The following is a 19327-nucleotide window of genomic DNA, read 5'->3' as shown; positions in this document are numbered from 1 at the left end:
TTGCACTGCTATTAGGTGCTATTATTCTAATATTCTACTAGGACTGTGTTTAAATTATGTGAATTGTACTATTATTTCTTGGTTGACTTAGGGGGCATTATTGAAATGTTAAATTGTTCTTAGCAATGTCATTTACACCAAAAATATCTTTGAGAGAAGAGTTCAAGGATTTCTTATTCAGAATAGAGGTTTGCTACTTTGAAAGATGTTTTGCTTTCCAGATGAAGCCCCATGTTCATTCTGAACAATGTAGAAAATCATAGATGCTGATTTCTGTTGTAAGGCAATAGAAACCAATGCTCTTGTGCTGCCTCAGTCCTGCTTTACACAGCTGTTGGTTTGCCTATTTCAGGAACGTTTTGATGGACCTAAATGAAATTATCTAGGGAAAACACATCTGATCATTGTACTTTGTATTTTTGGATTAACACAAGAAGGCATTGATCTAGAATTGACTCTAATAGATTTACAGCTGGAGAGATGGTGTTGACAGAGAAAACTAAGTCGGGAAGGCTTTACGATCAGTGATCAGAAGGATATTTTCAATATGCAAATTCAAATACAGAGAATAAGCCGGTGTTTGGAACTGATGACAGAGATTCCTAGCCTCCTAATATTACTTTTTTACCCTTCGGGGGGAAATCCTCTTATGGCAGTTTTGCAAGCTATCTTACTTAGAAATCTGCAGTAAGTTAGTTTTCAGCAGACTTGCTGGACATATTTAAAGCATCATCTGGTAATTATGTATTAATAAAGCTGGTCAAAAGGGGGGAGGGGAACTCGATTTTTTCCAAAATGTTTGCTATTTTTTTTCCCAAAAATTTGAAGAATGTTGACCAGCAACCTATATTAGCATAAGAATGACACCGTTAAGCTGAATGTACAGGTTTTCTCTTAAAAAGGAGCTGAAGATATTATCTTCTGCCTTACAGGAATAGATAATCTCTATGAGAGGGCTCTTCACATCCGCAAACTCCTCCTGACTTTACCCAGGTCTGTCCTTATAGTGATGAGATACCTATTTGCCTTCCTTAACCAGTAAGTACCTTTCGGTTCCTGCCAGAATGCTGCATCTTCATCCCATTTCCACTGCTGGTGTCAAAATTTCCTTTGTCATCTTCATAATCTTCATGAAATTTACATTTAGGCTTCAGGTAACACATAAGAGGGTATTTTAATTGGCAATGAAAACAGAAGGAAAAGGTCCATTTTCGTACAAACTGAAGTTACTTTTCTTTTTAACTGACTACAAGGTCATGGTAAGACTGATAAAAGTATTGCCTTGTACGCAAGGACTGCGGCTAGAGCTGGAGCTGTAGAACAAAACAACAAACAAAAAATATCCACATTAAAAATAACTTGCATAATTTAGAAGTGAACTTTTTCCCCTACACTCCTATCTTAAGCTGATTTTAACTTTCTGATTGTAAAAAATGTAACATACTCAAACAGCCAAAACACCTACAAGCTGGTGGTTTGATGCTGTGGTGGAACAAGATCCAAATTTCCTCATGTGTGTCTTTTGGGAAATTCACTGGTGCTCTTGCCCAAAATAATGATGGTGCTACAGGGGCTCAGGAACCCCACTTCTTTCCCTTCATACTGAAAAACGGAGACAGTTGTTGGGGTGGTAGGGGTATCAGAAACTGGCCCATTCTGAAGGAAAAAACTGGGCCAGAGGAAAGGGTAGTGTGGGAGAAAACATTGTTTTACCTGTGTCCTTTTTCTCTTTTTTTTCCTGGTCCTGGTATTTTCACTGTGATATGCTTTCTTTGATCAGTGTTCTGCCCTATTTCTGGCTCTTTCTGTTTCTGTACTGCCTGCCTCCTGGGATTTTTGTTCTGTTGCTCCTTAAACCCTCCCTTCCTTCAGCACTGTAATGTGTATTTTGGGTTGAGCTTCTACTATATCTTCCAGGATGTGAATGATAAACTGTGTTATTAAATGTTAATATATTCAATCTACAGGTTTTGTTCTTAGGTTTTAATAGTGTGTGCACATACTGTATATTTGTTGAGGCTAGCCTCCGTTGGACTTGTCACCAAATAAATGATTTTCCAAACGCACACACAAAGTCTTTAAATATAAGGATTTGGGCCAAGTTATTTTTTCCACCTGAAAAACGCAGCTGTATCTGTTGAGAATGGCTATAATAAGGGTATGACAACCAGCAGTGCATGTAAGACTGCTTTTTATTTCCTGACCTCAATCACCTAACATGGATCAGGATTGGTAATACATGTTATATGGTCTGGGTCAGTATTCCTTGACCTCAGCCATTACTAATCCACAATCGTTGCTGCTCTTTGGTAGTCTCCTCACTTAATTTTACATTCACCCTAGTAAAATCCCACTCCTCCAGTCTCCACTTTACCTCCCATTCCCCAGCAGCAATGGACCTGCTACCAGCACTAGATGATGATATGCTTACTGAGGGTGCATTTACAGTTGAGCTGGAGGTGGAATTTCCAGCTCAGGTAGACTGACTTAGTGTGCTAAAAATGGCAGTGTAGCCACAGCTGCATGGGCTAGCCATCTCACATACAATCCCATCAAAGCTCTAGGCACATACTTGGGACAGTTAGCCCCTCCCACCACCCAGTCTGCTGTGGCTACACTATTTTTAGCACACTAGCTCAATCAAAGCTAGGGCAGGTGTGTCTATACGAGCTGGAATTTACACCTCCAGCTCTAGTGTAGATATACCCTTAGTGAATGAGAGATCAGGCCCTTAGTTAGCATATTTCTCCTTTGTTCGTGTTTGCTCCATAATTGAGTGGATCTATTGGGGCTGCACAAAAAACACTTTGCTGAAATAAAAATAGTCTCTTGTACTATATTCCACCAAATGTGTGTTATGGAGAACAGAGAGGCAACAGCATGTAGCTTTTCATATTTCATAAATCAGTTATAACCACCTATGTAGCATAGTTCATGAATAATCAAATGGCTGAATCTCCTTTGTAATTTGTAGAACAAGATTTATGATATCTCAGAATAGCACACAGCACATTAACAAAATATGACACAAAAAAGAGATTTTGCAGAATTGGAAGGGATCATTTAGAGTTCTTGGCTCTTTCCAGTTTGTATTGATGTCACAGTACTGTTCCTATGCAGCAAATGTTTTCTCTATAAAGTATAGTTTAAAGCCTTTTAAGCTGGTGTATTTAAAGATGGGCAAACATACCAGCTGCATCTCTAATCCTTCAGGGTGCCAAGCAGTATTGAATCAATGGGAGTTACGGGACTTCAGGCCTTGTGGGACTGGGTCCTGAGTCCTTAAGAATGACTAATCTGGGGAGCTATAAGCCTCAATCCTCAGCTAGTACTGAAGAGCACACAGTTCAGCTTGCAGGAGGAAAGGATGTGTGTGTAGAGGTAGCCTTTGTGATTCTGGGCCAGGTATTCATTAGGCTGGTCCTCTAGCACAGTTGTTCTCCCCGTGGGGTACACACAGGTCTTCCGGGAGTACATCAACTCATCTAGATATTTGCCTAATTTTACAATAGGCTACATAAAAAGCACTAACGAAGTCCGTACAGACTTAAATTTCATACAGACAAAGACTTGTTTATACTGCTCTATACACTAAAATATAAGTACAATATTTATATTCCAATTGATTTATTTTATAATTATATGGTAAAAATGAGAAAGTGAGCAATTTTTCAGAAATAGCGTGCTGAGCCATTTCTGCATTTTTATGTCTGATTTTTGTAAGCAAGTAGTTTTTAAGTGAGGTGAAACTTGGGATACACAAGACAAATCAGACTCCTGAAAGGGGTACAATAGTCTGGAAAGGTTGAGAGCCACTGCTCCAGCGTAATTTATAAGCAGTAAGGGGACGACATGGAATCCAGGGTTCAGCAAGATGTAGGAAAGCTCCAGCCACACGCTGCTTCTATCGGAGGCTGATTTTTCAGACAGGTGGAGTGACATAGCAGCGACCAGAGGATCCCTCTGACCATCTTGTGGTCACCTATGCTCTGTTTCAGATATTGGAAATTTTGTTAGATACATGGCTTCATAGTAAAGGGGAGAGGGTTCCTTCCCTCCGAAAGCCCTTAGTACTATCTCGCCGACGGTTGTTTGCATTTTTTATTTTTTACACATGGAAGAGTGTCTTTACTGTAGATCACACACAGTCCCTGAGGGCATGGCTAGACTGGAAACTTCAAAGCGCTGTCACGGGAACGCTCCTGCGGCAGCACTTGGAAGTGCGAGTGCGCTCCTGGTAATCCACCTCCACGAGGGGATTAGCTCCAAGCCTTGCTCCCGGCACTCAGAGCCTGTCTACACTAGCGCTTTAAAGTGCTCAGACTTGGTGCACTCAGGGGTGATTTTTCACCCCCCTGAGCCAGCAAGTTAGAGCGATATAAAATGGAAGTGTAGACAAGCCCTGAGTAAAGGTTTCCATGGCTAAAAAATGATTGATTCAAATTCATTTCTCGCACCCTCCCCCAGTGTCAGTTTATTCTAAATTCTCCCAGTGTTGTATATTGCCAGACAATAGAAGAACAAATTCTTTTTTTTTTTTTTTTTTTTTTTTTGGCTATGTTGTACAGGACTAAGTGTCAAAAAGGGTGTAGAACATTGCATTGTGCTGACAATTTAAGGTTGTTCTGAGCTACTTTTCAGAATTAGGATAGTCACAGAGGAAAAGTCTTTTTCTGATTCTTCTTCCAAAGCCTTTCTCAGTACAGTGATGAGAACATGATGGATCCTTATAACTTGGCCATATGTTTTGGCCCAACACTGATGCCTGTTCCGGACATACAAGACCAGGTGTCATGTCAAGCTCATGTGAATGAAATAATCAAAACAATCATCATCCATCATGAGGCTATTTTCCCAGATGCTAAAGAGCTAGATGGCCCTGTTTATGAAAAATGTATGGCTGGAGATGACTACTGGTAAGTCAGAATATTATCTTTCTGTCTCCATACCAAAATGCTAGGCCTCCATTTTACATGAATGACTCCCATGATATAACAGGTTCTATATAAGTAAAACAAATATGAAAATAAAAAAAAATAATTCTAATGTGTGGAAGATTCACAGGAAAGTGGTACTGTGAAACACATGGGGCAAATATAACCATGATGATTGTCAGGGTTTCCTAACTAGAAGACTTCAGTGGAGTTAATTTAGGATTCTGAGAACTATCACAGATGTGACCATCAAGTAGTTGACAAAGGTCTACATGTACAATTAGGAGTGGGTGGCCAGGTGGTGTAGTCCCAGTCTTGCATTTGTTGAAGGGTTCCATAAAAGAATTTCAGTTCATAATGGTTTCACCATTAAGCCCAGACATATATACACTAAATTCAGTACTGCTAGAAGGGAAATATCCAGTTACCCTGTTACCCATTTAAATAAATGGAAATGATATCTGAAGGCAAGATATGTTAATTCCTGTAACAGTTACGATTTTACACCCTGGTCTGAGGATTACATTGCTTCTGACTTCAACTTATATATATATATATATATATATATAAAAAACTGTGATTAATCGCAATTAATTTTTAAAATTGTGATTAATTCGAGCTAATTGCGATTAATCAACAGCCCTAATTTATATATATATTTTACACCCTGGTCTGAGGATTACATTGCTTCTGACTTCAACTTATATATATATATAAGTTTATATATATATATAAGTTGAAGTCAGAAGCAATGTAATCCTCAGACCAGGGTGTAAAATATATATATAAATTAGGGCTGTTGATTAATCGCAATTAACTCAAATTAATCACAATTTTAAAAATTAATTGTGATTAATCACAGTTTTAATCACTCTGTTAAACAATAGAATACCAACTGAAATTTATTAAATACTTTGGATGGTTTTTTACATTCTCAAATATATTGATTTCAATTACAACACAAAGTACAAAGTGTACAGTGTTCACTTAATATTAGTTTTGATTACAAATATTTGCACTCTAAAAATGATAAACAAGATCGTATTTTTCAATTTACCTCATACAAGTATTGTAGTGTGATCACTTTATCGTAAAAGTGCAACTTACAAAAGTAGATTTTTTTTTTGTTACATAACTGCACTCAAAAACAAAACAATGTAAAACTTTAGCGCCTACAAATCCACTCCGTCCTACTTCTTGGTCAGCCAATCGCTAAGAGAAACAAGTTTGTTTACATTTACAAGAGATAATACTGCTTGGTGCTTATTTACAATGTCACCTGAAAGCAAGAACAGGCATTCGCATCTCACTTACATAGCTGGCATTGCAAGGTATTTCCGTAACTCAGATGACCCTTCATGCTTCGGCCATCATGCCAGAGGATGTGCTTCCATGCAGATAATGCTCATTAAAAAAAGAATGCATTTCTTTTTGCGGATACAGACTAACACGGCTGCTACTCTGAAACCTTAATTACATTTGTGACTGAACTCCTTGGGGGAGAATTGTTTGTCTTCTGCTCTGTTTTACCCACATTGCCATATATTTCATATTATAACAGTCTCGGATGATGACCTAGTGTATGTTGTTCATTTTAAGAACACTTTCACCACAGATTTGACAAAATGCAAAGAAGGTACCAATGTGAGATTTCTAAAGATAGTTATGGCTCTCAACCCAAGCTTTAAGAATCTGAAGTCCCTTCCAAAATCTGAGAGGGACGAGGTGTGGAGCATGCTTTCAGAAGTCTTAAAAGAGAAATACTCTGATATGGAAACTACAGAACCCAAACGACCAAAAAAAAAAAATCAACCTTCTGCTGGTGGCATCTGATTCAGATGATGAAAATGAACATGCTTTGGTCCACACCGCTTTGGATTGTTATCTAGCAGAACCCGTCATCAGCATGGACATGTCCTCTGGAATGGTGGTTGAAGCATGAAGGGACATATGAATCTTTAGCGCGTCTGGCACATAAATACCTTGCAATGCTGGCTTCAACAGTGCCATGCGAAAGCCTGTTCTTGCTTTCAGGAGACATTGTAAACAAGAAGTAGGCAGCATTACCTCCTGCAAATGTAAACAAACTTGATTGTCTGAGCGATTGGCTGAACAAGTAGTAGTACTGTACTGAGTGGACCTCTAGGCTCTACAATTGTTTTATTTTTGAATGTGTTTATTTTTTGTACATAATTCTGCATTACATCTTTCATGATAAAGAGATTGCACTACAGTACTTGTATTAAGTGAATTGACTATAAGGTGGATAGAAAGCTGGCTAGATTGTCGGGCTCAACGGGTAGTGATCAATGGCTCCATGTCTAGTTGGCAGCTGGTATCAAGTGGAGTGCCCCAATGGTCAGTCCTGGGCCCAGTTTTGTTCAATATCTTCATAAATGATCTGGAGGATGGTGTGGATTGCACCCTCAGCAAGTTTGCAGATGACACTAAACTGGGAGGAGTGGTAGATACGCTGGAGGGTAGGGATAGGATACAGAGGGACATAGACAAATTGGAGGATTGGGCCAAAAGAAATCTGATGAGGTTCAACAAGGACAAGTGCAGAGTCCTGCACTTAGGACGGAAGAATCCAATGCACCGCTACAGACTAGGGACCGAATGGCTCGGCAGCAGTTCTGCAGAAAAGGACCTAGGGGTTACAGTGGACAAGAAGCTGGATATGAGTCAACAGTGTGCCCTTTTTGCCAAGAAGGCCAATGGCATTTTGGGATGAATAAGTAGGGGCATTGCCAGCAGATCGAGGGATGTGATCGTTCCCCTCTATTCGACATTGGTGAGGCCTCATCTGGAGTACTGTGTCCAGTTTTGGGCCCCACACTACAAGAAGGATGTGGAAAAATTGGAAAGAGTCCAGCGAAGGGCAACAAAAATGATTAGGGGACTGGAACACATGACTTATGAGGAGAGGCTGAGGGAACTGGGGATGTTTAATCTTCAGAAGAGTAGAATGAGGGGGGATTTGATAGCTGCTTTTCAACTACCAGAAAGGGGGTTCCAAAGAGGATGGCTCTAGACTGTTCTCAGTGGTAGCAGGTGACAGAACAAGGAGTAATGGTCTCAAGTTGCAGTGGGGGAGGTTTAGGTTGGATATTAGGAAAAACTTTTTCACTAAGAGGGTGGTGAAACACTGGAATGCGTTACCTAGGGAGGTGGTGGAATCTCCTTCCCTAGAAGTTTTTAAGGTGAGGCTTGACAAAGCCCTGGCTGGGATGATTTAGTCGGGGATCGGTCCTGCTTTGAGCAGGGGGTTGGACTAGATGACCTCCTGAGGTCCCTTCCAACCCTGATATTCTATGATTCTATGAAATACTATTTCTTGTTTTTTACAGTGTAAAAATTTTTAATCAAAAATAAATATAAAGTGAGCACTGCGCTTTGTATTCTGTGTTGTAATTGAAAGCAATATATTTGAAAAATGTAGAAAATATCCAAAAATATTTAAATAAATGGGTATTCTATTATTGTTTAACAGCGTGATTAATCATGATTAACTTTTTAATCACTTGACAGCCTCTACTTACACACACACACATATATATATATAAATATAAATAAAATTTTTAATAGTGCTATTTGTTTCATAAGAAAATTTAAATGATATTTGCTATAGAAATAGTTTACTCTTGTTAGCTTGGGGGTTATGCCAAATATAAGCATCCATTAAGCACTACTTCATGTGCTAATTGCCTGTACTTGCTTAACATTGTGTATTTCTGCAGTGATAGCCCTTATAGTGAACATGGTACACTAGAGGAAGTGGACCAGGATGCCAGTACAGAGCCCCACACCAGTGAAGATGGTACGTCCTTTATGTTACAACTTTAATCCTCTTTTAAATAAATTACATTTACAGGTTTTTCATGCAGGAGATACTCTCTCTTTTCCTCACTGTCTCTCAGTTGAAACTAAATTACTTCTGGGAGGATGCTCTGCTGCTTACACCTCCATTTTTAATCTTCAGGTTTTTTGTTTGTTTTTCACTCTTATCCATCTGTGTTTCGCCAGCTGTTTCCTTGCACCTTTCCTGGCTTGCTCAGTTACAGGAAGGGCAAGTGGGAAACTACTTCAGTCAGCACAAATTACGTTCTGATGTAATGTTCCCTTTTTAAGTGGCCTTTTACCATTTTTGCACAAGATAAACTGATCCAAACCATGGCTTTGAATATTTTAGCTTAGAGAATTGCATTCAATATGCTATATTTTGATATTTAAAAACACAACTTTCTAGAGGATTTAAGGACCCCCAAAACTATTAAACCAAAGCCATTCACTATAACTTGGCTCATGCTCACCCTTGCTGGACTAGGCATCGTAGCTGGCAGTGAGGGCTCAATGGGATAAACATCACCTATCAAATCTCCTCTTCTTTCTTTCAACAGAGTAAGACTTAGGCCTTGTCTAGACAGAGAAATATAATGGCATAGTTATTCCACTATAGCTATGCCAGTATATTTCCCCATATAGGCAAGCCCTTAGTGGCAGACGCCTCGTCCCCTTGTTTAGGGTAGCACAGTGGATAAAGCAGCCTGTGATAACAAGGAGGCAACAGATCAGGAGCCTGGGACCAAACAGGAAAGGGAAGGCAGATAGGGCCTGTAATCTGGTGGGTTGCATGAGAACCTGTTCAGGGGGGCAAGGTAAGCAGAGTGCAGGAGGGCCTCCTTCGCATTTTCAGGAGGAGCAGGGGAGGGAATTACAGGGGACAAAGTGGGGAAGAGTAAGAGGCCAAAATGGTATCATTGATTTTATTTAGGAGATCAGAAATGTCCAAGTGTATGGTCAAAAATAATAATTTAAAGGATTGGAAAAAGGGTCCTGTTGCCAGCCCCAGACCCACCATTTATTTTGAGCACCAGCCACAACTTGGTACTATGTGTCTCTTCCCGCCTCCCCTTATATACTAATTTATAAGATAGTTTCTCATGTTGCTAAAAAAGACTATTTCAGACTCCTGTTAAATGCTCAGGATTAAATGGATGACAGATCAGGGGGTGAAACACTTAATGATGGAGGAACCTCGAAGAGAAACTTGATATTTCTGACATACATACAGAGGTGTAAATGATGGAAATTCAGATTCATAAATGTACATTTCTGAAAACTTTTCCCTGCACATGAAAATGAAAAGGAGGGAAAAAAGCATGCAACAATCAAAAGTTGTTTTAATCCCTTTGTACACAATTGTAAAATATTAAATGGCATCTGAAAAGCATGGACAGGCAAATCTTGACCATGTGAAAGTAGTATGGTACTTCATTTTTGCCTTGATATCAATCCTGGATGCAGTGACTATAGTAAATTTGTAGCATAGCATTACTGATTGAGGCAAAATTGACTGGAGTAACTCTCAGTGGAGCAGAGGTAGCCAAGAAAGGATTAAATTACTTGATCTAGTTTTGTTTATCAGGATGACCAGCAAGATAATCCTAGCTTTTGCCATTCCTTTGTTTTGTGAATTGAATACAGAAAGTGGACAGTCATGTTGTGGATTTGCATGTAAAGGGGGAAAAAGGTAATACAAAGATGTGAACCTTGCAGTAATGCTTGAGAAAAGATGATGACAGTGTAGTTGGTGTGACTAGACCAGTGCATGAAGTGAGAGGCCTCCACTTAACCAGCAAGCTCTAATCAAGTTTTTCCACCAATAAAGGTTTACCTTTAGATAAGCTATTTTTATAATGGAGGGTGGGTATTTTCATCGAACTGGTGCTGTTAACTGTCTTTTTGCACACACATCCCTGTGTTTGTCCCTTGAATAAAAAGTGTTTGCAATAATATACGGTGTGATTCATAACAATTTTACAACTGATTCAGTCTTGAATCACAAGGCTCAGATAATTGATCTTTTGTGGGGGAACAGGAAAGCTTCCATTAAAGGAATTTTTTTATTTCAATAGATTTATTGATTACTAGTTTGTCACACCAGGACCCTGATTTACATGTGTATGAGAGTAAGGTAATGTTGAACTGAGCTGCTACTACTAACTGGACATGTTGTACTTTTGCATTTCCCTCTGTTAGGAGCTGGGCAGAGCCTTCTCTAAACATGTAAATCTTTATTACATTTTAATCTAGTTCATTTTATACTGCAGTGTTTTTTTTCTCTCAAACCCTCTAGTCCCATAACAATATTGGGCAATTGACATGTAATCCAAAGGCTATAATCAAAAGCAAGAAGATTTATTTTTCTGTTTTGCTTATTTTCACTATAAGAACTACTTTCTGGATAAGGTTAAATTACAAGTAAGTCTCTCTATGCCTACAAGAAGTCAGCTGTATATAATGATGAGGCTGAGCCACTGTGGGGGAAAGTAAAGATTTATTTATGGAATTACAAAGCTAAAATATTCTTTTAAAAAAAATAAAGCATGTGTGTGTGTGTGTATGTATGTGTATATATATATATATATATATATATATATATATATATATATATATATATATATATATATAAAAATGTATGTATGTATGTGTAGGAATAAAATTAGCTTGTCCTCTATCCTTTGAAGGGTTGGGGCATACAATGATGAAGTATAAAAAAGCTATGTACATCCTTAACTGTAAACACATGAGTAGTCACAGTGACTTCATTGGGGCTATTCACATGCTTAAAGCTATGCATGTGTTTACATGCTTCTCTGAATTCAGGTCATAGTGAAGAGTTTTTTTGTGAGGGTAAAAAGCCTTCCCTATAAGAACTTTTATTTACATTGTCTACTTAAAAGAAGAGCATTCCTGCTAAATAGCATTTTCCCCTAGATCTGAAAACATGAACTTTTGTGCATTTCAAAGAGTTCACCTTGTGCCTCAGAATGAGCCATATCTATTTATCTGTAACTTCATTAGAGAAAGACATTTGTCTGAAAATAACTCTTAGAAAAGAGTGTAAGATTCACGGGATACATCTTTATGCTTAATAAGCCGTTTTTGTGCAATTTTCTTCTGAAATTCTTTAACACTGAAGATATTTTACTCTAGTTGATGCATATAAAAGTTGACTAGATCTGTTTCCGAAGGAAATAAGAGAATTTCCTGAGGAAGTCTCAGACACATGGGTAATTCCTGATGTAAAACACAAACATGCTAACATTTTTATTGCTGTTCATTGACACCTTATGATGCCTGACATTTATAAATCAAGAAAGTAGTTCTCACACAGATGGGGGTATAAAAGGACAAATAAGGCTGAGAGTTAGTGCTGTTGTGTCCCTGAATGGTCACCATTGCAGATTTGACTACTCTGAAATAATTCATACTATGATCAACTTTTTTCCAAGTTCTGCTGTAACAGTAATTCACAGGCTTCTTTCCCTTTGTTGTTTTCCAGTCAGAGAACTGCCAGAGAACTTGAGGATAGATTGTTACAGTAAAGCCACAGCCCTTTGATAAGGTGTAGAGTCGAGCATAGGGATCAAGATGTCTTTTGCTTAAGACAAGCACAATGCATGTGGAAGAATTGGGGAGCACAGAGAAGGGGCTGCACTGATGCACCCAGTGAAAGGTACAGTGGATGTTCTCATTCTGCTGGCTCAGCTCCACTTGGCTCACTGGTGTGGGGTGTAGAGTGGCCAGGTGCCAGGTTTTTGACCAGAAAGTCCAGTTGAAAAGGGTACCTGACAGTTTCCGGTCAGATCTGGGGACTGGTTACTGCAGATGGGGGAGGCGCTGGATGATCACCCGTGCCAGCCCCTACTCAGCCGAGGCCCCCTCCTACCAACATTGGGTGACTGCAGCTCCCAGCCCCCAGTTGAGTTCCTCCCGACTGGGGGTGGAGAGGGGGAAGAGAAGCAAATGGGGGTGGGCAGGGCCTTGAGGGGAAGTTCCAGCACTCCTGTTGGAGTGTCTGGTTTTTGGCAACCCTAGCAGTGGGGTGGGATGGCATAGCCCCACCCTTATACCGCCACCTTTTGAGGAAGGCTAGTGCTGTGTTTGGCTCTTGAAGTGCAAGGATAGAAATAGTGACTAGCCTTTGTTTCTTACATCTTTCCCCTTATCACCTACTGGACCTGTACCGAGCTATTTACAGTCTAGCCAGTGATTTTTAAGTGGAAGGCACCATAATGTGTCACTGAATGGCAGTAATAATATTAGCAGAATTTGAGGTCATAAGTGCAAAACTGAGAACAGAATCCCTAGAGCTCTTCCCACAGTTCTTCAGCTTGTCCTAATATTTCTCTTTTTCTATCGTTGTCTGGATCATAGCCAGTGATATTTCAGATGTCATCATATATTTCTTGTCATAGTTAGGAAATGCCTCGAGGTATAGGAGAGAACAGTATAATTATATTTCCCTCTGAGCTGTCTTAATTTTACTGTTAGACCCCATGGCTCAATATCATGCAGAATTTCAGTTGATTAGCTCTGTTCCCTTTCCTTTAGTTGTGAAATGGCTCCCTCCAGTTCTCAATAACATTGACGTTATAAATCTTTTGGGGTTTTTTTATGTCCAAATGGAACTGTCAAGGTATTTTTATATTAATTGTCAATGTTCTACTTGTTAACAGGTGAATTAGTATTTGAAAAATAAGATCTGAGAACTGTCTGCTGTAGAAATGTGCTGTCCAAGTAAAGGGCACATTTTTAGTAATGAAAGTTCCTATCAGAATAAAAGAACAATTTGTATGAGCTTAATACAAGAGTTTCATTAAGAAAAGCAACTATGTCAGCTATACACCACATTGTATAGGGTATGTTTCATAGGAACACATAAATAGCGTGTCTCAGAAGTCTCACTCACTGTCGGTAGATTAATAGTTCAAACAGCTGTTCCCAGTGCAGCAACTTCCTACAGATGTCTGAGAAAGGACGTCAGTCTATAATGAGGTACAGGAAAAGGAAGAATTCAACATCCCATAGGCCTGACTCTCTTCTTACACTAGGCTTACATAGGTGTGGAGTTACTTCTGATTTACTCTGGTGTGCAGTAAGTGAGAAGAATCAAACTCTGTATACTCAAGTCTTTAATATCAAACAATCCATTGAACTTTAAATTGTAGTATAGCTCACCCAAAAAGGAATTGCCATATCTGATCAACTCAGTGCTCCAATATCCTGCCTCAGAATGCTCAGCACCAGATGCTTCAGAGGAAGATGGAAGGAAACCTTGAATATGCAATTATGAAATAACCTGCCTATGGTGAAGTTTCTTCTTAACCCCATCAATTAGAGATTGGCTTATGCCCTCAAGTATGGGAATTTATACTTCCCTGCTCTCCTTTTATTTAACCTAATATAATGTAATAGCATATTCTTATTATTCATACAAACATCTGGTCCAGCTATACTTATGAGCTAATTCTGCCTCAGTATTCGATGGGGAGGCGGAGAAATAGACTAGATGATCTTGCCAACCCTACATTTTTATAATGTAAGGAATATCTTTTTACAGTGAGCGCCAAAGGCTAACTTTGTGATATGTATAAAAATATTTCCTTTCTGGTGTTAAATTGTTGCCTTTCAGTTTCATTGACTAGCCCCTTATATTATGATGCAGATAAACAGGAGTGCTTGATTTTCTTTCTCCTAACTAATCATTAATTTGTATACCTTTATCATGTCTCTTCTTATTTGTCTTATCTTTAAACTATACAGTCCCAATCTTTTCAGTCTCTCTTCAAATGATGGAAGACTTTCCATACCTATAATCATTTTGTCACATCTCTGGTCCTCTTTGCTTTCTGTTTATATAATTTTTTAGATAAGGTGTCTAGAACTGAACACAATATTCCAGGTGAGAGCATGCCGCTGATTTTATATAGTGCCATTGTAATTTTCACTATTATTTTCTAGCCCATTCTATATACATCTTACCATTTGGTTTGCTCAGTGTGCATTGGTGGTCAAAAAAGCAGAGGTTTTCATTAAGCTAGCCAGTCTTTCCTGAATAAATACAGTTAATTTAGAAACTAGCAATGTGTATAAGTAATTGAAGTGATTCCTGCCAGTGTGCATTACTTTGCATTTGTAACACTGAATTTCACTGCCATCGCCTCACCTAGTTGCGTGTAGGCCTTTCTGAAATTCTTCAATATTTGCTGGGCGTGACTAACCTAAACAAGTTGTCATCTGAACTATTGCAAGTTTTTAACCTGATTGCCTAAAGATAGCCAACTACAGGACAGTCCTCTACAGGTTGGGCAAGTTATGAGGAAATAGCTGCAAACTGTAACCTTAATAGGGCACAAGGATTATATTTCCACATTGCAAGATAGAAGTTAATTTTGAAGAGACATTCCAGCACATAATATTAATGCATAATATAGGAGCAGGAGTCTTCATTATAAACCAAGTTTTTCAGGTATTACAACACAGCAAATTAAATTTGCACCAAGCTAAAACGTGATACGGCAGTCATCAGCCTAGCTATTAATTTCTTTCTAAATTTTGATTTAATTGTATAAGGTATTTTTCATTTTGGATGGCTTTATTTTTGAGCTACTCAAAGCAAACAAAATATATAATTTGAAAACTGATGTTTTGTGGGCATCGTTTTTAATGCTTTCGTTGGCATTTTGATACTGTGATAAATTTAACCTGACAAATGTGATTTCACAGACATTCGTTTTTCATAACTTTTAGAACTAGCCATTGCCAACATCATACAGTAAAATCATAGCTGTTCCATCAAGGTCCAGCTGACAAAGTAGCAGCTCCAAAGACATCAGTTAAGATCTTACGCTCATTGGCCCCAATTCTGCAAATAGATATGCTAACAAGGGACCCTTGAGGCTGCACAGAGGCCCAATGATGTCCTTGGAGTTGGCACAGGTGTTAGCAGAACCATATCTACTTATAGGATGGGGCCATTGTCAGTATGAACTTTGATATATCAGGAAGTTTTGACAGGGAAGGGAGGTTTTAATTCTCATTTTCATCCTTAAAATGATCTCTGTGAAGATAAGGTTTTTAAAATGCGTTCTTTTAGAGGGAGAAGCTTTACACACACACACCCACTCTCTCTCTCTCTCTCTCTGCAGCCGGCCAGTCAAAACTGCTGTAACCTATGCCTGGCTGCTCACAGAATCCATTCCAGCAGCCAGTGATCACTGGGAACAGAGGGACACCTACACTTTGCCCTCTTTCACCTAGCTATGGCCCCATACACGGGGGTGTAACATAGAATTATCCTAGCAGCTCTGTGCCATACAATGATTCCTCATACTGAGATGTACTCCTAAAGGAGATGGATCTGTCAAATGTTTGGTAGCTTTGCACAAACTGGAGCTTCAAGAGAAACCAGAGAAGGCCCAAGAACAGGTCCCTGTATTTTTTGTAAAATATGAGGTTTACCCTGGGTCTGCACTCTTAGCACAGGAGTGACAGAAATTCTAATAGAGTTCTAAAGCTATTAAATTGACTCATCAGGCAACTCCTGCCTAGAGCCCTGCAGATATCCGCAGATCATGTTTGTGGATCAGATGCAAATACAAATTTTGTATCCGCACAAGACTCTACTCATGCCTATTCTTGCTGAGGAAACCCCTATCTATTCGTTCCTTTTTCACTGCTAATTGTTGTAGCACATCTCTTTGGCTTGTTCACCTGATTTATCAGGCTCCCTCAGGTTTGGTTGTGCTTTTTTATCACCTGTAATTATTTCTGACCCACCACATAGCTTTTTATATTAGGAGACAAGAGCGCCGCCCACTTTCAAATGTTGAGCATTGAATGTATTGTGTGCTCTCTCTTATATTCTCTGTCTAGAGGTCTTAAAAGCAGCCCAGTTGCTTTATACTTGAGGCACACAGACAGGGCCACTGCCTGAAGTATATCTTGGTTCAATATCTGACTTCTGTAAGCTTTGTTTGGATATGAATGCTGAGGGGTTACATTTTACAAAACTGAAATAAACAAATAAGTCTATTCTGGAGTCTGAGATCTTACTTTTTTTCCCCCTAGAAGGTGAGCCTATAGAAGCTATAGCCAAGTTTGACTACACTGGAAGATCTGCACGAGAACTCTCCTTCAAAAAAGGAGCCTCCCTGCTTTTATATCATCGAGCATCTGAAGACTGGTGGGAAGGAAGGCATAATGGAATTGATGGCCTAGTACCTCACCAGTATATAGTGGTGCAGGATATGTAAGCAGTGTCTAGTTATACAGTATACTTGAGTGATTGCTCCTTATTGAGAAGAAGCTTGTTGAATTAGCTAATGGGGTATCACCCAAATGTGAGAGTGCTTTGAAGGCTCATAAACACCTGAGTAAACACCTGGGAGATTTTGCCTCCAAACTGGACGCTACCATCTTTTTGTTACATTTCCCTGAAGTAGTGCCCATCAAGCAACACCACAGAATCACAAAACATTGATAGGCTGACTCGGCTACATCATTGACAAAAGTGATCCCAGTACAGTGTGTTAAGAAGAGGATATTGTACCTATTTTGGTTTTACCATATAGTTGTAGCAGCTGTTACCAATAAACTTCTAAGTAACAGGGGTGAATAACTACACCATGGCACTTCTTATTAGTACTCAGAGGTGTACTTGGCACTTCAAAGCCAACAAAGTGCTTGCTCCCAAAAGGTTACTCCAAATTTTAAGAGGTGACATGACTAAAGTCAATAAACAAATAGGTCATCAATGAGAGTACAGCAGCTGGAGATGCAATTATGTCTAGTCTTAATTCTATACGAGGACAAAAACAGAAGAGCCATAATGTCTGCTGTCCTACATACCTCACTTCCTGGAAAGTGACTTCTCAATCTATATCTTCTTTTCAGGGATGATACCTTCTCAGATACGCTGAGCCAAAAAGCAGACAGTGAAGCCAGCAGTGGGCCAATAACTGAGGACAAGTCCTCATCTAAGGACATGAACTCCCCAACTGATCGTCACCCTGACATATATTTAGGAAGGTAAGGTTAACATAGCAACATTTCTGCATTGCTTTGCAGCCGTTAGATTGCTTCTGAGTTCATGCAGTGGCAGGATTTCTTCACACACACCTTGTTAGTAATGCTAACTTGTCCTATGATTTCTACATTTGTGTAGGCAAAGAAAGAGATCAGAACCACCTCCTCTAAGACGCCCAGGCAGGACCAATGATGGCCATTGCCCAGTACATCCACCACACACACTCACCAACTCATCAGTGGAGCTAGGTTCCCCCAACATGGCAAGTCATTGCAGTCCTCGAGCCCTTCTTCATAATCGCAACCTCAATGCAGACAGCCCCGAAAGAAGACGTAGACCTGGGCATGGCAGCCTCACCAACATTAGTAGGCATGATTCACTAAAGAAGACTGATAGTCCTCCAATTAGAAGATCTACATCATCTGGTCAATACCCAGGTTTCAATGACCATAAGCCACTGGACCCAGAGTCGATAGCTCAGGTTGGTCTAATTTCTTTGCCTTAGTGAGGAGCATGGTCAAATAGATGTAAATGAACGTTTGACTTTCACAACACAAGAGAGTTTAATTTTTTATTGAAAAGATGTATCAGAAAAGTATCCCACTTAACTTTCTGCCATGGGAGTCTAGGACAGAGATGTGTTAAAGAATCATGGGAGAAAGGAGGGCCAATAGGAATAAAAGCTGCAACAGCATTAGAGTGAAATAATTTTCAGTTGTACTGAAATGAAACTCTGTGCCACTCAGAGCATAGGGATAATGCACAGGTACTGTTTCTCAGTTATGTAAACCTGTGTGCTCTGATGGAAGTGGGTTTAGTTATAGTATGCAAATCTGTGCTCCAATTGGCTACTACTGTCCTCAGTCATTTGAAAACATTTGCATTTCAGTCTTTTTAACATAGTTTTTGTACAAAAGTAGAGATTTTTAACTCTTGTAGTTGTGCCTATGGAACATGCTAGGTAGAAGTGCAAATAAATCTGAATAAATAAATAATAGACCGTGCCATCACAATATATGTAGGAGAGGTGGCTAGTCTTTTCTCAGTAGCAGAGAGGTATAGAATAGCAGAGACAGATAGCACCAATAAGCAAGTTATTAACTCTGTGCTACTGAAGTGCGCTAACTCAGTAATAGCCATATCTTGGGCTAATAAATACTTCTGTCCTACTCAAAGCTCATTTAGTTTAAAATATGATCATTATGTAAACACTCAACACCCTCAAATTACCATCTTATGCTCTAATAAATTGGTTAGTCTCTAAGGTGCCACAAGTACTCCTTTCCATCTGATTACAAAAGCATTTAAAATAATCCTGCACTGACATTTCAAAATGTTATGTAACTTTTGCTTCCAAAGTCTCTGCTGCTTATGAAGTGGGAGGAGAGAGTCTCCGTTGTTGTGAATGACTCAGACATCAATTTTCATTGCTCTTATTTCAACCATTTCTAACCTTTTAAATACTAGGTTAAGCTATGTTACCTATTTACTGCCCAGGAGCTATGCACAGCCCTAT

At 39.2% G+C, this 19327-nt stretch overlaps 1 protein-coding gene across 3 annotated transcripts in view; it reads left to right on the top strand.

Annotated features, from left to right (window-relative positions):
* SRGAP1 (SLIT-ROBO Rho GTPase activating protein 1) overlaps window positions 1-19327 on the top strand; it is a 233176-nt gene that overhangs the window by 205317 nt on the left and 8532 nt on the right. For 2 of the 3 annotated variants that reach the window (XM_084641786.1, XM_084641788.1), the window contains exons 16-21: window positions 933-1038; window positions 4692-4916; window positions 8675-8754; window positions 16854-17034; window positions 17679-17813; window positions 17950-18292. In XM_084641786.1, the coding sequence (XP_084497912.1) occupies window positions 933-1038; window positions 4692-4916; window positions 8675-8754; window positions 16854-17034; window positions 17679-17813; window positions 17950-18292 (1070 nt within the window). The remainder of the gene's footprint in view (window positions 1-932; window positions 1039-4691; window positions 4917-8674; window positions 8755-16853; window positions 17035-17678; window positions 17814-17949; window positions 18293-19327) is intronic. The other variant, XM_084641787.1, reaches the window with a different exon arrangement.

Source organism: Lepidochelys olivacea (genome assembly GCF_965140295.1).
Source record: "Lepidochelys olivacea isolate rLepOli2 genome assembly, chromosome: 1".
Lineage (NCBI taxonomy): Eukaryota > Metazoa > Chordata > Testudines > Cheloniidae > Lepidochelys > Lepidochelys olivacea.
Note: the sequence above shows the minus strand (reverse complement) of the source record. Positions and strands in the feature narration are given on the sequence as shown.